Genomic DNA, 15,312 nt, shown 5'->3' on the forward strand with positions numbered 1-15,312 from the left:
TAATAATTCAGTCTTCCTGCACTGCCCTGAACAGAGAGTCAGCAAAGCTAAACACCTCTGATTCTTCTGTTACAAGCCATACAAATATGTCCAAATGATAACTCAGAGGCTCTGATTTTATATTCCTGTTTTTAGCAATGGCTTACAATATTATGAGAATTTCTGGGATTGAAACATTACATCATGTTGTGATTTTGCAATATTTAATGTTCAGATCCCTTCACTTTTAGCATGTGAGTCATCCCTGTGAATTCAATGTACCTTACTTTACAAATTGGCAGGATATTTATTTTGTCCCTTCTGTTGCCTATCTATCTCAGTGTTGTAATACAGATACAGATACCTCTATGCGTTTGTTTCATTAATTAATCCGTGAATCTGCAGAAAGAGCTTGTCTCATTGATTTTTGGGAGGTGTTAGAATAAGTGGGCGAGTCATTGACCCTGGCGCTAATGGGGTGCATTCAAGCTGTGCTAGGAAGAGACCTGCTGTGACCTAAACAAGATTAGCAAAATATAAAAGGATCTTTTTCTGTAAATCAAATTGATTACCTTACCGAAGATCACAGAATTACTTCCCACAATGTAAAACTTAGAGCAGAAAGCCTTTATGTAATATTTTACTTATTAATGTAATTATGCAGCTTGGTTCCTGCCATAGTAATAACTGTAATTAATAAAATGGAACATCTATCCAGAGCTGCAGGTGTCTCTCATGCAAATTATAAAATTGCCTATAAAACAGATCGTGAATGTCACTGTTGTGGGGAAATAGCTAATTTTAGGGACTTTATCTTAGCTGCAGATTTCCACACTGATTTTAGAGCACAGACCGATGCAGCTGCTTGGTTGCTAGGAATAAGACACAGCACTTGTAGTGCAGATGAACTGACAGGGTACTGTGTAATGGTTTCTCACATTAGCATGAGGTACTGTTTTCACACTATCCTTCACCAACTAGATGTGTTTAAGCATTGAGCCCTGGGAGGCATGCTGGAAATAGTCCTAGAAATTGCCTCTGATGCGTCCTGAAAATGATGATGTGAACTGTAAGCTAATGTCCTTATTTTTGAGCATTTCATCTAACAGGTAATATTTTGTTCCCTGGCCAAGATGCTTTCTATCTAATTGCCTCCCCGCATCCCTGCCGTTTATGTCTCAGGTACCACGTCTGGACGAAAGGGCACGCGCCAACAAATTTTGCCAAGTGGCGAACAGCCACCACCCCCTACCGCGTGGAGTGGGAAGCAGACTTTGAGCCATACGTCGTCGTCAGGAAGGACTGCCCGGAGTATGACAGGCGCTTTGTGGGGTTTGGCTGGAACAAAGTAGCTCACATCATGGAACTGGATGCACAGGTGAGGAGTTGACACACGAGTATCTCACCCAGGGCTCTGCAGCAGGTTGTTACAACAAAATCTGTGTCCTGTAGGAAGGTGGCACACTTTGCATCACCAAAATGTTCATCTGGCCTTACTGAGCTCCTTAATGAGTGCTTCTTGAGTTGGGAACTCTCTGTTTAAGGCTTGTTAAGTATTAAATGAAGAACTGAGTCTGAGTTCATTTATTTTCACTTTTAAGAACTCCTGTAGTGCTCTCCTCCTGACCAAAGCATTGAAGCAGTTGTTGCCAATCCCATCACTTATTAAGGAACATGTAGACCTAGCTGGACTTTTTTTCAGTTAAATAGAGGTTTGTGAGTCCCAAATGCTAATTTAGAATTCAGAAACTAGTCTTCAGTTGAATTCAAGGCAAGCATCTTTAATTTTTGGCTGGGATTTACAGCACATTCCTGCAAAGCTGAGGTCTTTAGATTTCCAAAGTCTGGGGCTGTGGTGCAGACTGTAAAGGATCCAGGTACTTGAGCCTTGGGCTACCTGCTTCTTAGATCTGTGACTTGGGATAAAGCTGCTGGGCAGAATTTATAATAAGGATGCAGGAGTCCCAGACAGGCACCCGAGTTCTCAGAGTTGCCAAGGTCCCTGCTGCCAGCCTAGATCTTAGGGGCTGGCAGTGACTATGGCTCCATGGGAATCCAGTGCTGCTGGTCACTAAAATGGCAGGATTTGCATCACCCTGCTGTTCTTGGATGAGGAGCTACCCACTGTGCTAATCTGCAAGGTCTAGGTCATGGCATTTCTTTTTAGTTTGGGTTTGTTGTAGTTTTTTTCAGTTTGGTTTCAATCCCAGTGTTTGAACTAGTAGCATTTCATGCTAACCAAAAACAATAGGTTTTGGCGATCTTTATCCTCCTGTGATAGCGCCTGCTATGAATCTGGAATAGAGCAGATCATTCTCTGCCCAAGTCTTACCAGTTTATGTGAAGCAGAGCAGCTCAAGGCTTGAAGCAAGTTAGTAGGAGATTTTGTCTCTGGGGTGTGGGCTACAGTGTATTTGTATGCAGGCATGTGTGGGAAGGGTATTTTCTACTGCTGCTTACAAAACTACATGGTCACCTTGGGCTGGCAGCCACTTTCCCTCTGTTTGCCAAGGGCATTCCCAACAAATTTGTACCTACTGATGTTAAGAAAAATTATTACAGACTAGAAAAAAAAAAATTGCCCCTTGTATTAATGTTAATAGTACTTTGCTCTGCTATAGCACTGTAATTTTCCAGTGCACTTTCCAGGCACTAATCAATTAACCATCAGTTGTGGAGAGTGCCGTGGTAATGATTTATAATTTGTTAATAAGGGTAACAAGGCTTATGTTCCCAGTGGCAGCTCTTATGTAGCATTCAGGATTTAACTCTTCTGTTCAGAGGTGTCTGCCCAGCACAGAGATTCACACATGGGAAATGGAAACATTTTTCAAAGTTGATCATAGCACAAGTATTTTAAATGACCATTGGGTTGGAATTCACTCTGGGAAATTGTTTTTCTCACTCTTCCAGCCTTGAATACAGTATCATATTCAAAAGAAGTTTCCTTTTCCTCTATAGCAATATGGGTATTGGCAGGTTCTCCCACCAAGTGAGCCTAGATGAGACATGGGATGGCCCAGCTACTTCCCCTGTGGCATTTCTCTGCTTTGGGGTGTGCACAGATCAGGTTGCTGCCAGCTGCTTGGCTGGCTTCATCACCAGCAGGCAGAGCAGCTTCTCAGTTATTTCACTGCTCCTCACAACTGCAGTGTCTGTCAAGAGGTTTGTTCCAGATCCCTTTCCAAGAGCCTGTGCCACTGCCATCCCTCAGAGCAGGACATGGCATGGAGATAATCGTCATCGTTATTCTGGGATCAGGCAGGTGCCCACTGAGCTGGATGCTGTACAAATGCACAGATAATGCCAGTATCCATCTGAAGAATTTGTAATCTAGGAGATAGAGGTTCCTGCAAGTGCATTGCCTTCTTAACAGAGGCTTCCATGTAGTAGGGCGGGATCATTAGGAAACCTTTCCCTACTTTTCCAGTGACTGTGCTACTAGACTGTGAGTGTCCCATTTCCAGGACCCCAGCCTAGCATTTTTCAAAGGGGATTTTTAGCAGTAGACTCAAAATTTTTTTAAAGGCTTTATGTGCCTGAAGGCCATTCAGAGGGATGAGAATGCTGCTGTGCTGAATAGTTCGCACTGCAGAGCGTAGACAGTCCCTGACCTGCAGTATTACAGACTTGAGATGCAAACAGAGAACAAAGAAAAGATTGTATGAGGGGGATACATCTTCCTCTGCAGCTCCAGCCCATTGTTTTAAGGTCCCTTAGAGTCATTTTCTGTACTTTGTAGTTTATCAGCTCTCTTCACTCCATGGTGCCAGCCTTTGGTTTCACATTTGGTTCCCCATTAGTCCTAAGTATCTTCCAGCTAAACAAATTCTGACTGTGAGCATCAGATTATTTTGCTCTTGCTATACATTTTTCACCCCAAACAGAAGCTCAGAGGACCCCATTCCTGTATATGACAACACTGTTAATTGGCACAAGGATTTACCACTTCATCACTGTCTGTCAGGGAGCAGGCATTCTCATAGGGAAGAAGGAGCTGCATCTGCACTTAACTGTCCAGCACAAACACTCAGATTTATCAGCACAAGTGTGTTTTTTCCTGTAAATCTCTTTCCCTACTAAAATATTTAGGAGTACTCTGCCTCTCTGCTGCAGATACCCTTTGTCTCTGCACAGACTCCTAAATCTACAAGTGACTGGACATTGCAAACAGGGGAAGTTGTGCACCACTTCATGTAAAGCCAGAATGCTCTGTAGCTGTTCCTTCCCTGGCCAGTTTCTTTTGTAGAGAGGGTTAATGAATCTATCCGGCAACAGCTGTAGGTAGAAACTGTGTGAGAAAACTGGAAATTTGCCTGTGGAAGCTTCAAAGTTTCTTTGTAATTTGCATCCAGTACAGCTAGGACTTCTTGAAATTCCATATGAAAAAAAGTGATTAGGGTACTTAATTTGGTTACAGAATAATGAGGTTCACATCCCTTACTGAGTTCCTTGCAGAAGATATCTGCTTGTTACATATCCTGCACTAGTGAACTTTCAACTTGTCTAAGAATCAGGCTTTTTTGAGCTTTACTGTAATCATCATATATTTACCCATAAAAATTGAAAGAATCTAACAGAAATAATTGAGACTTAAATCAACATCTTTTTTTAACAACAAAAATTGTCAGAGAACTTGGTCACATATAAAGAGAATAAGTGGTTTTACAGGAGAAGGAGAGTTAGCACAGTATCTCAAACTTTGTGAAGGAGAACTTAATTAGAGTAAAAATGTCTCAAAGCATATGGAATGAGCAGGTTCATTTTCACACATTGCCTATAAATGATATCATATTCTCCCCTTATTTCATGTTTATAAATAGTTTTGGACAGTTTTGTCTCTGTAAGTATCTTAGCATATAGGCAAAGCAACATATGCCATGCAATTTTGCTTTTGTAAATGTAGCTTATTCCAGCATCCCAAGCAAAATAAATTTTAGGGGCAAAGCCATGTTTTTGCATGGACACCTAAAAACTCATGCTGTGTAATCACAGCTGTGTTGTTGCAATCATACTACTGAAAAATGTGTAAGGCAGACATGGCTTCAGGTTTGCCTTTTGTACTATTTCCCCATTATTTGGCTTACATGGAGTAGAATGTTCTAAAATAGTTGGGGTATTTTTACCATGAGAGAGGTAAAACACTGGGGAAGATTATCCCGAGGGGAGGTGGATGGCCTATCCCTGGAAACATGCAAGGTCAGGTTGGATGGGGCTCTGGCAACCTGACCTAGTTGAAGATGTCCCTGTTCATTGCAGGGAGGTTGGTCTAGATTGTCTTTACAGGTGCCTCCCAACCCAAAAAATTCCATGATTTTACAAAAAGAGAAAGTACATCTTTCAAAAAACTAAGAAAAAGCTGCTTGGAAAAAAAAAAAAAAGGCTTATTTGAGATCTGTGCCAGGTGTGTTGTTGCTGGGACACAAACTGCGCTGTTAGCCGATGGAGCACAGGGGGCGGGAGGGAGGGTGCCTTGCAGGAGGCCGGGATCCCCTTCACGGTGCCTCTGTCCCGCAGGAGTACGAGTTCACGGTGCTGCCCAACGCCTACATGATCCACATGCCGCACGCGCCCAGCTTCGACATCACCAAGTTCCGCTCCAACAAGCAATACCGCATCTGCCTCAAGACGCTCAAGGAGGAGTTCCAGCAGGACATGTCGCGCCACTACGGCTTCGCGGCCCTCAAGTATCTCACGGCAGAGAACAACAGCTAGCACCACGGAGCCCAGCAGGGACACCGGCCAAGAGCTGCTCAGCGTTTGGGCCTGGTCCTCAAACTGAGAAATCCTTCCTGTTTTTATATCATACCTGGCAGTTCTAACAGTAGAAATTTGAAGTCTCCGGACTACGCTCATCCATCCCTTCCCCGGCTAGCCCAGGCCTGTCGGCTTTAGCATCCGTGAGGTGTCTGCGAGTGGGGCCAGCCCGGCGCCCTCCAGGCCACCAAAAGAGGGGACTGGGCAGGGGCTGGGATTGCACTCCGCTCTCTTGGCTGCAGAGCACAGACAGACCTTCAGAATATAGGATTTCATGTTACTATTTAATAATTTGACATGCTTTTTATCTGTAAAGGAAGATCTTCGGATCGCTGTCCTGTGAATTTCAAATCTGCACTACTCTAAAAGGGAACTTTCACCTGTGAACTTTCACAGGGGCCCTGTTAACATGGATGACCTTGTCAATGCAGGATGAGCCAAAGGTCTGAATTAGCCTTGAAAACACAGGGGACACTTATACAATACTGCACTCCTGAGAAGATGTGTTACTGGTTCAGTTGTAGACATGATATTGGTTGGTCTTTTTTTCTCAAATTAATTGTTTTATCTGGAAAATCCCCTATATCCCACCCTGTCTATGCCCCAGTCCTAAATGCTGCTCCTTTCCTTGCCAAGGAAATATCTCCCTTGTGTTTCTTTGCCATCTTCCGTTTTGGTGGTCCAGTAAAGAAGATCAGTGGCTCTGCCAGAATGTAAACAAAACTTTTCAGTTTAAGATCTGTTTTCATCAGAGCAACTTGTTCACATGTGTCTGATAAGATAAAGGGCCCAGCTCTAACCCTTTATCTTTCTTAGGCAAGAATTGGATTTTACCTATAAGGCACATTGTACCAGGGGAATACTGATTTGTAGGCTCATTTCAGTGCTGCCCATCTGTGAAGGCACTGGGCCTTAGGCTTTAAGTGGACTTCTTTGCTGAACTGTGAATTTAAACTAGTAAAAAGGCAACTAGTAGCCTTGGTGCTCTCCTGCTGCCTGCTGCAAGGTCTCAGAACTACTTCGTTAAAGGAGTTTATAATTAAAAGGAGCAGAACTGTTAGGAATAAACTCCCCATTGGACGGGGAGGAAAGAATGTGTTAGGAATCTGAGTGAGTGTTTGCTTGAACGTGGACGGGTCCAGTTCACAACATCGGTACACACAGGAGTTTGCTGGAGGGCAAACAGGAACCTAACAAGCAAAATGCAGAAAACAAGACACTGGACTTTTTGCCATTTTCTCTATCTTCAGTATTAATGTTGTGTTTACATGGGAGGAAGAGATGAGGTGCACTACCCCTTGCAGGGCTATTTGTAATTTCTGTTGCAATGTTAATAGAGAAAGAGAAACAACTCAGTGAGAAATGTGTCTGTCTCCCTACCCCAAGCCCCAAACAACTACATGTACCAATACCACTGCCTGAGCTGGGAAATGGATCCACATTGCGTTCTGCTCACGTTTTAACATTTTCTTTTTCAGCCACTGGACCTTCTACTTTCCTCCCCACTTCATCCCTCTAGAGCTTGATTTTATTTCTAACCTGACATTTTGTGAGAGATTTCTGTTATGGTGGAAACCACGCAGTTAAACCAGACATTTAAACTACAAATATCAGTTCATCATTCTGTGTATATATAAGAAAAGCCAAAAAAGGCAATATCTTTGACAAGAAATAAAAAGGGGCAGGAGGCTGTGTGTAGTTTTCGCTTTTTCCCCTGGGAGTGTTGGCTGCATAAGAATATATCACTGCATAATTTTCCAAAGAGCTGTTTTTTCTGTTCTTAATGGCTTTATGTAAAGATTTACATAAAAAGCTGGAGAGAGCTGGGAAGAAGTGAAATTAGTGCTCAGTTCTGGCTAAGATACGTTCTTTAAGAAAATATTAGTCTGAACTCCCCAAGTTCTGTATTATCATTAAAGGCACAGGTCACTGTGCTGATTGAGAAGGAGAAGAACCCTGCAGCACAGAGACTGCTGATTAGCCAGTGTGCAGAAAGATCCCAAAAGCGGACCTAAGAGAGGCTAACACTCATTGTACCTACATGAAATTTCCAGTCAGAGCTTCAGTGTGGCCACCATTATATTCCATATGTATTAAAAATCTTCATTTCCAGGTGTACAGTTCTCCTTGGCTTTACAGCTTTGCCCAAGGATGGACTGGATTGCCCTAGAGCAGCATAACCTATACATTTGGCTGTACCATTATCAGCATTTCTTCTCATTATTCTCTTCTCAGTGGTGAAGGATGGGGGAGCAAGGAGGTAATGATTTGCTACTTGCCTGACTGCACAGTGAGTCTTGGGACCTCCTGGGTAAGCTTAGGTGTGTGTGCTGGCTGGTGTAACCAGCTCAGAGATTGGTAGTAGGTATACAAAGAGTCCTTTTTTTTGTCCTTATAGACACTGTACTGACTTGTATCAGTCCTGTCATGTTTGTCTCTGTGCTTCATAATTTGAGATGTGTGGGTCTTCAGGGTTTTTAGCACATTTCAAACAATTTACCTGATGGCAAGTTAGGATTACATATCTGTCTGCAACTGTCAGGGCTCCTCCAACACCATGAAAAATCTACCACCAAACAAAAAAAATTCCCAACTCAGTTATGACACTGCCTATCTTCCAGTCCTCTGCTGTAGTAAGTATTTGCTAGGAACTTTGTTACTTAGTTCTTAGTTTTCTCCTGAAATCTTCCAGAAATAGCAGATAAACCTGGTGACTTAATGGCTTTGATTTATTGATTTGTTCCACCAACTTCTGTCTTAAGTCTTCAATCTATGACCTCTCCTTATCTTTGATATTTGGAAAGTGTGAGTCTCATTTAGATACCACTCCAGCACCCTCTCAGTGAAGACTGATGCAAATAAATCATTTAGATTCTTGGCAATGTCCTTATTGTCTTTAATTGTTACTTCTACTTGTTTGGGATGGCCTGCCCGTTATCTCCACTTTCTGCTTTTGGTGTACTGAGCAAATGTTCATTTTCAGTTTTAACTTCCGACTGTTTGCTCTTCAGATTCCTTCTTAGCTTCCTCAAACTCCATCTGAAGTATGACATAGCTTCCTTTCAGCTTTCCATTCCCTGAAGGTTTCGTGTTTGGCCTGAATAACTTCTAAAATTTCCCATTTATTCATTTCAACATTTCCTAGTCTTTGTATTCCATTCATCCAAGGGGTACGATACTCCGTGGCTGTCTATCAACCCTTTCTATTTTAATCTGAGGATTTCAATTTTTCTAGTCTTTTTATTTAGAGTCATTGACTCTTTAAAAAGGAAAAAAAATGTTTTTGTTTTTAAATTTACCTTGAATGTCACCCTACTAGGTTTTGAGGGCATTTTCCTCTTTAACCTTCCTAAATGCTCATCTTTTCCTAATTAGGGGATCAGAAATAAAGTATCAGAAATTGGGCTCTTATCTTGACATGTTTTGTTCTGTGTCTCCCTTTCGCCTCTCCACTACGAAACATTGACATTTGGGAATCATTGCAAACTTTTCAAGTTCCAAAGCTGGAACTTTATATTTTCCAGGATCTTTTGACATCTCACCACTTTCAGACATAATTACTATTCCAAATAATAACCTGCTGCCTGGCACCCAGTCCTCCTATTTTTGTTTTCATGCTTCTCTCTGTGATTTAACAAGCTCTGCAAGTCCAAGTTTCAGGCAAAACACTTATTTGACACCTTATCATACCCTTCTGATATGTTTCCATGATTTTTCTTTGTTGTCAGAGGAGATATATCTATCTATAGAGGTACATGTAACAAACACACACACACACATATTTACATACACCTTCAAAAGTTTGGCTGTAGTTTCCATCCTATCATTTTCTAGCTAAGGATCATCTACCACTTGCCTATCTGGCAGACATAGAAAAAGTCTCCGTTTTTCCAGGACAGTTCTTAGTATCCATCAGGTTTTTCCCCAAGTCCTAGTTGTAGTAATTCCTTCCAGCTTTGCTAGTTTCCTGTGTAAACAATCTGGTCCCATTTTATAATTTGCTATTAGTTTTCTATTTGTAATCATTATTTTGGATACCATGGCATAAAGGAATTAGCAGCTCTATCTGCAGTTCCATCGCCTTCGTTAGACTGAATATGACATATGCTCCCATTACTTCTAAAGCACTGGTTTTTTACCTGGTTGGCTTCATGTGGTTTGTTGGTAAATCAGAAGCTGCATTTCCCTTTTACTGCAACAAGCAGAGGCACTTTGTAGTGTTATTTGCAGGAGCTGTTGCAGCAGAGTAAGCCCTGTGTTAGAGGGAAAAGCACAAAAACCTCATCAGAATTGTAGCTGCTCTTTCTCTCCACAGGGGTAAATAAGGCCCTAGCACAGCTGAGCAGTTTTATAAATGCCCTGCACAAAGCACATTGCACATTATTTTCTGGTAGGTATAATCATACATCGTCCAATTAAATATGAAAAATACATTTTTAATGTTCTCATTTTTATGTGCAGTTCTACCCAGAAGATAATGCATTTCCTTCTGTCTTGCCAGTTCCCCCGTTACTCCAGCCTGCCTAATAGCCCCATCTGTTTTCAGCTGAGAAAGATTAATGGCCAGAAGCACTGGGAGTCCTGGCAAATCAGCAGAGATATTACTCTTAGGCATTGCTCAGGACATTCCTTCCTGCTCTGCCAGATACTGTATGGGTGTTCCTCAGGTTTCAGGGCAGCAGCAGCAGAACACAGCAAGCTCAGCAAGTGGGGTGAGTGTCATTATTTATGAACTTCAACCAGGTCTAACACATTCAGTGGTGGGAGTGCTAGAAAGAGAATGTATCATTGTTAGCTCAAAACATATTTCAGTATTAGGGAAAAAAACCAGCTAAGTTTCTGCAACTCCACTAGGTGAGACTGGAACAAATAAGTCACTAGCAGACAATGCCAGCCAATAATCAGGTATTTCCACTGCAGTATTGAAAATACAGAAGCATTGATAGCTCAGTGAAGTCATTTTTACAGTAGTGATTAATAATGTACATTTAGATGGTGTGTTTACCTCCAAACGCTTAGGTATGTTGGGGATTATTTGATGATTGTTACTTGGTTTCACAATATAAAATTGCTTGGAAAAGCTGCTGGCTGTGCACAGCACATTATGGCTCAGGAAATGCTTACAAACCTGAATTTAGAAAAATCTTGCTTTTATAAGAATTTGGTTTTATGAGTAGTTATATATTCCCAAAACAGAACACAAAGTCCTTGAGAACTTCAAAAAGAGCCATGTACACGTCAGTTGGCTGGAACATTTTCCTCCTACCCCTACATGGGATTTGAGGTTTGTTTACAGAGTAGAATTAGTAAGCCAGCCAGATATTTATTTACGTGGTCAGTCATATGAACATATTTGTTCAGACGTGTTAGTGGATACTCCAGTGGAAGTGTTAGCTCATTGAGGGTTCAGGATGGAAACAATCCGAAGCCCAGGCTGAGTTTAGTATCTGTTCAGTCATTCTGTGTAGTTTCTCCTCATATGATAAGAGCAGCTTCCTTGCTCCCAGCACATTATTATTTCTGCAGGGTTAAAATGTCTTAAACCTCTGCAATATGAATTTGTGGAAGTCACTGCACAGATAACAAAGAATACATTTGAGAACTCCATGGACCATTGCCACAAGACACAAGATTTCGTTCCAAAAGAAATGGTTCTGACCTGAGGGTAATTCTCTGACCAGGGATTTAGACACCCTACCCCTACCAGATATGTTCAAGAAGAGGTCCCCAAACACATTAGGCTAGGTAATTCAAGCCAAACTTAGCCTATTTCTGAGTATTATGGCAACATAATTGTGAGGCAACAGAAGTGTGAATTTTCAGCGTTAACCATTATATCATGACGCATGGAAGTTAGAGAACATAATATGATAGCAGTCTTAATTTTGAGCAAAGACAAACCTTTTTTTCTCCCAAAGGATAGGTATAAGCTGTGATTTAGGAAAATCAATTATCCCCCATGCTCTCAGGCTTTCAGAGCAGAACACCTGCAGTTCTGTTCTACAGGCTTTTCTCGTGTGGAGGGGATCCTGTGGAGCTGATGGAAATCACACATTCAGAGGCCTTGTGGCACTCACCCCCAGCCACAAATGTTAACAGCTGAACTTGCAAGAGTGATGAATCCCAGCTCTGTCCAAGCATGTCTGCATCACTGGGACCACTCTAAAGGCTATCAACAGTCTGTGAGGTAAGCAAAGAAAAATGAAGCAAATAATTGCAGGTGGGGGGATGATGGGTTTGTTATAAATAGCCAGATTTCCAGAGGAATGAGGAAGACATAAGCATTTTGAAGTCCCTCAGAAGATCTGTTCATAGGATGTGTGGGCTGGACTAATCCCATTCTGCATTTGTGGCATTTCTTAACAAACACTGGCCGATGTGGCCCACTGCAGTAAATTCTATGGATTGTAAAATTCTTGAAAACATCAAGATTAAGCCATTCTCAGCTCAAAGATACTTAATTTGTTTCAATTCTTTGGATTCCCACACTGATCCTTTGGTGCTCTTAAGGAAAAGGAAAAAAAGGAAAAAGGTAATAGCAGCTGGATAACAGTAGGAGTCTTGACTATCCAGCCTTTCTTAAATTGTCAGCACAGAGGTCAATGGTTGGGGCAAAGCTGGAGTTAGTGAGGTTCATAGAATTTCTTCTTTTGATCTGCCTGTGGAACTCTTGTTGCAGCAGTGCTCTCCAGTGATGTTATAAGGGAAGGAAGAACTGTCTAATGCAGATTGATCAGTGAACTCTTCATCCAGTCAGACCTAACCACTAGCAGCAGGAAAGAAGGGGCACCACAGCTTGTGACTGTTTTTAGATGACAGTAGTGGGTTCAGTATGAAATCTGTTATTCTGATGATAGACTTTGCTGCATTTTAGATGTACACTTGCTGTGAGTGACAGAGGCCCCTTGGGGTGAGGAAAAAATAGGACTCCACAGTTTGCTGGTCCAGAGAACAGAGAATGTGTGTATCTCCAATGAGAACAAGAGATGTCTGTATTTTCCCTTGACACCTTCCTCAGTGTTTACTAATTACATATATTAGCACCAATTAATCCAGCTGACCTCAGACTCAGTGTTCAGGCCAGTCAGTAAGCTTCTGCTGTGTTGATAAAAGAATAGACAGATAAGCAAAATTATGCTTTCTGTCCATCAATTAATATTTCCATACGGACTGAAATGGCTCACAGAGAGTTTACTTCTTGTATTTTTCACTGTTAAGGCTTATTCAAAGAACAGCAAAGGCAATTAAAAGAAAAAACAAACAAACAAAAAAAAAATTGAGTAAGGACCCACAGGGATTAACATTCAAAGAGAGTCATCAATATAAAATATCCACCAAGTTAACCTACCAGATTCTGTCATAAATGCAGAGAATACAGGCACTATCATCATCTTTCTGTTTACACTTCATAGAGCAAAACAAAGGAATGTACTAAAAACAACTCTCTGAATCAGATCACCCAAGACACAAATCTTTTCTAAATTCTATTGCTTTCATTTCCATTTTCACAAGTGACATTAAAAGTTTGCAAAGTATTTTTTTATTCGTGTTGTTCAATATAGATATTTATATTCACAGTTGAATATGAGTCAGCAGTGCCCTGGCAGCCAGGAGAGTCACCTCTGTCCTGGGGGGCATCAGGCACAGCGTGGCCAGCTGGGCAAGAGAGGGACTGTCCTGCTCTGGGGCAGCCTCACCTCGAGTGCGGGTGGGAAGTTCTGGGTGCCACAGTATAATAAGGATCTAAAGGTCTTAGAGATCATCCAGAATTAAGCTGAAGGGTTTAGAGGGGAAGCCATAGGAGGTATATCTAAGATAATTTGGCTTTTTCGGCCTGGAGAAGAAGGAACTTGAGGGGAGACCTCACTGTAGTCTGCAACTTCCTCACAAGGGGAAGAGGAAGGGCAGGCACTGATCTCTCTGTCACCAGTGACAGAACCTGGGAAAATGGCCTGAAGTTGTGTCAGGGAAGGTTTTGGTTGGATATCAGAAAAAGGTTCTTCACCCAAAGGGTGTTTGGGCACTGGAACAGCTCCTCAGGGAACTGGTCACAGCACCAAGCCTGACAGAGTTCGAGAAGCACTTCAATAAGGCTCTTGGGCACATGGTGTGACTCTTTGAGATGGTTCTGTGCAGGGCCAGAAGTTGGACTCGGTGATCCTTGTGGGTCCTTTCCAACCTGGGACATTGTGATTCTATTCTATTTATTTTAATATGTTGCGGCTTTCTTCTGCATCTGTCAGACTTGAAAACATTACAGTGTTGTGGAAAAGAACAGAACTGAGGGGTTGTTGACTTGTGCTCCATGTTAGTGCAGGGAAAGTCTTTCCTGTGGCCTGGGGGATTTTTTTATTAGTTTGTGCTATCACAGGTTTTATTTCTACCTTAGTGGTGTCTCTTCCAGTAAGTAAGAAAGTCTACTGGCTAATACCAGACCACTGCATGAGTTCATGACTGGAGCAGTGTTTCTCACACGGCACCTGAGCCTCCACACAAATTTATTTTGCAGGGGTTTTCTTCAATTTTAATCTTCAAGCTACACTTGATAAAAAATTCATCATTTTGAAGCTGTAAAAACAGGTTCACTATGTTTTGGTTTATTTTTAACATACTCATTTTATTCAAACTCTTCTGTCTACTACATCCATAGATCTTTCAGGAAAATACTGTTTTGAGAGGAAGAGAGTAATTGTAAATAGTCCTGTGGGGTTGGAATCAGAAGCACTATGAGCATTAGTAAACTACTCAAGCCAGGAATTTTAGCACAGGTTTCTAATATTTACAAATGTCCTCCTATTTCTGTAGGGTTCAATTTCAGGATCCTTCTTCAGCCAGCTCATTCTTGTGTTTTCCACCTTTTCTCCATATTTCCATCTGCTGCAGCTCTAAATCCATGTTTATATCCACCTTAGGTTGGTGTTGACAGGCATTTTAAAGACAATAGGAACAACTTCCACAGTGCTGAGATCAGGTTACATAAAGAAAACACACCTCTCCATTGCTGGTTCCCTTAAACTATCAAGAACATGTTAAAATTTTTAAAAACAGGAAAAAAATCGGGAAAGGGAGATGACTTAGGCCTCTAATGCCATTAATGCAAAAATAAGACTCCCTAGGGTATCCAAAACATGATTAAAGGTAGCACCAAAATGATCTGAATACCAAATTAATCTCATAGTGCCAGAATCCTTAGTTCTTAGGTGCCCAGCTGGAGCCATTCAGTCCTGATTCAGCCCATGCAACTTGGCAACTGTCTGAGACCCATGTGTGGGCATTGGTCACAGAGTCATGGAATCTTTTGGGTTGGAAGAGACATCTACGATCAAATGCAACCATAAACTTTACACTGCCAAGTCCATCACCAAGCCATGTCCCTAAGTGCCATATCTACTCATCTTTTAAATACCTTCAGTGATGGTGACACTTCCTTGGGCAGCCTTTTTTGGTGATTGACATCCCTTTCAGTCCCCTTTGTTTCCTTTGAGAGTCAGTGGAGTGAGCAGGACTCAGAAGAGGGCATTTTAGTTCCTTCAGCACCACATCACCCCTTGCTCTGTGAGTAGCAGAAAAGGTTAC

General features: G+C 41.7%; 1 protein-coding gene across 1 annotated transcript in view; it reads left to right on the plus strand.

Moving 5' to 3' along the window:
- The window catches only part of LARGE1 (LARGE xylosyl- and glucuronyltransferase 1), a 277,613-nt gene extending 262,843 nt beyond the window's left edge, over window positions 1-14,770 (plus strand). Inside the window, exons 14-15 of the mRNA XM_033058741.2 lie at window positions 1,162-1,357; window positions 5,497-14,770. Of these exons, the coding sequence (XP_032914632.1) occupies window positions 1,162-1,357; window positions 5,497-5,694 (394 nt within the window). The 3' untranslated portion in view covers window positions 5,695-14,770. The remainder of the gene's footprint in view (window positions 1-1,161; window positions 1,358-5,496) is intronic.
- The last annotated feature ends 542 nt before the right edge of the window (window positions 14,771-15,312 follow it).

This window comes from Catharus ustulatus, chromosome 4 (assembly GCF_009819885.2).
Source record: "Catharus ustulatus isolate bCatUst1 chromosome 4, bCatUst1.pri.v2, whole genome shotgun sequence".
Taxonomy (NCBI): Eukaryota; Metazoa; Chordata; class Aves; order Passeriformes; family Turdidae; genus Catharus; species Catharus ustulatus.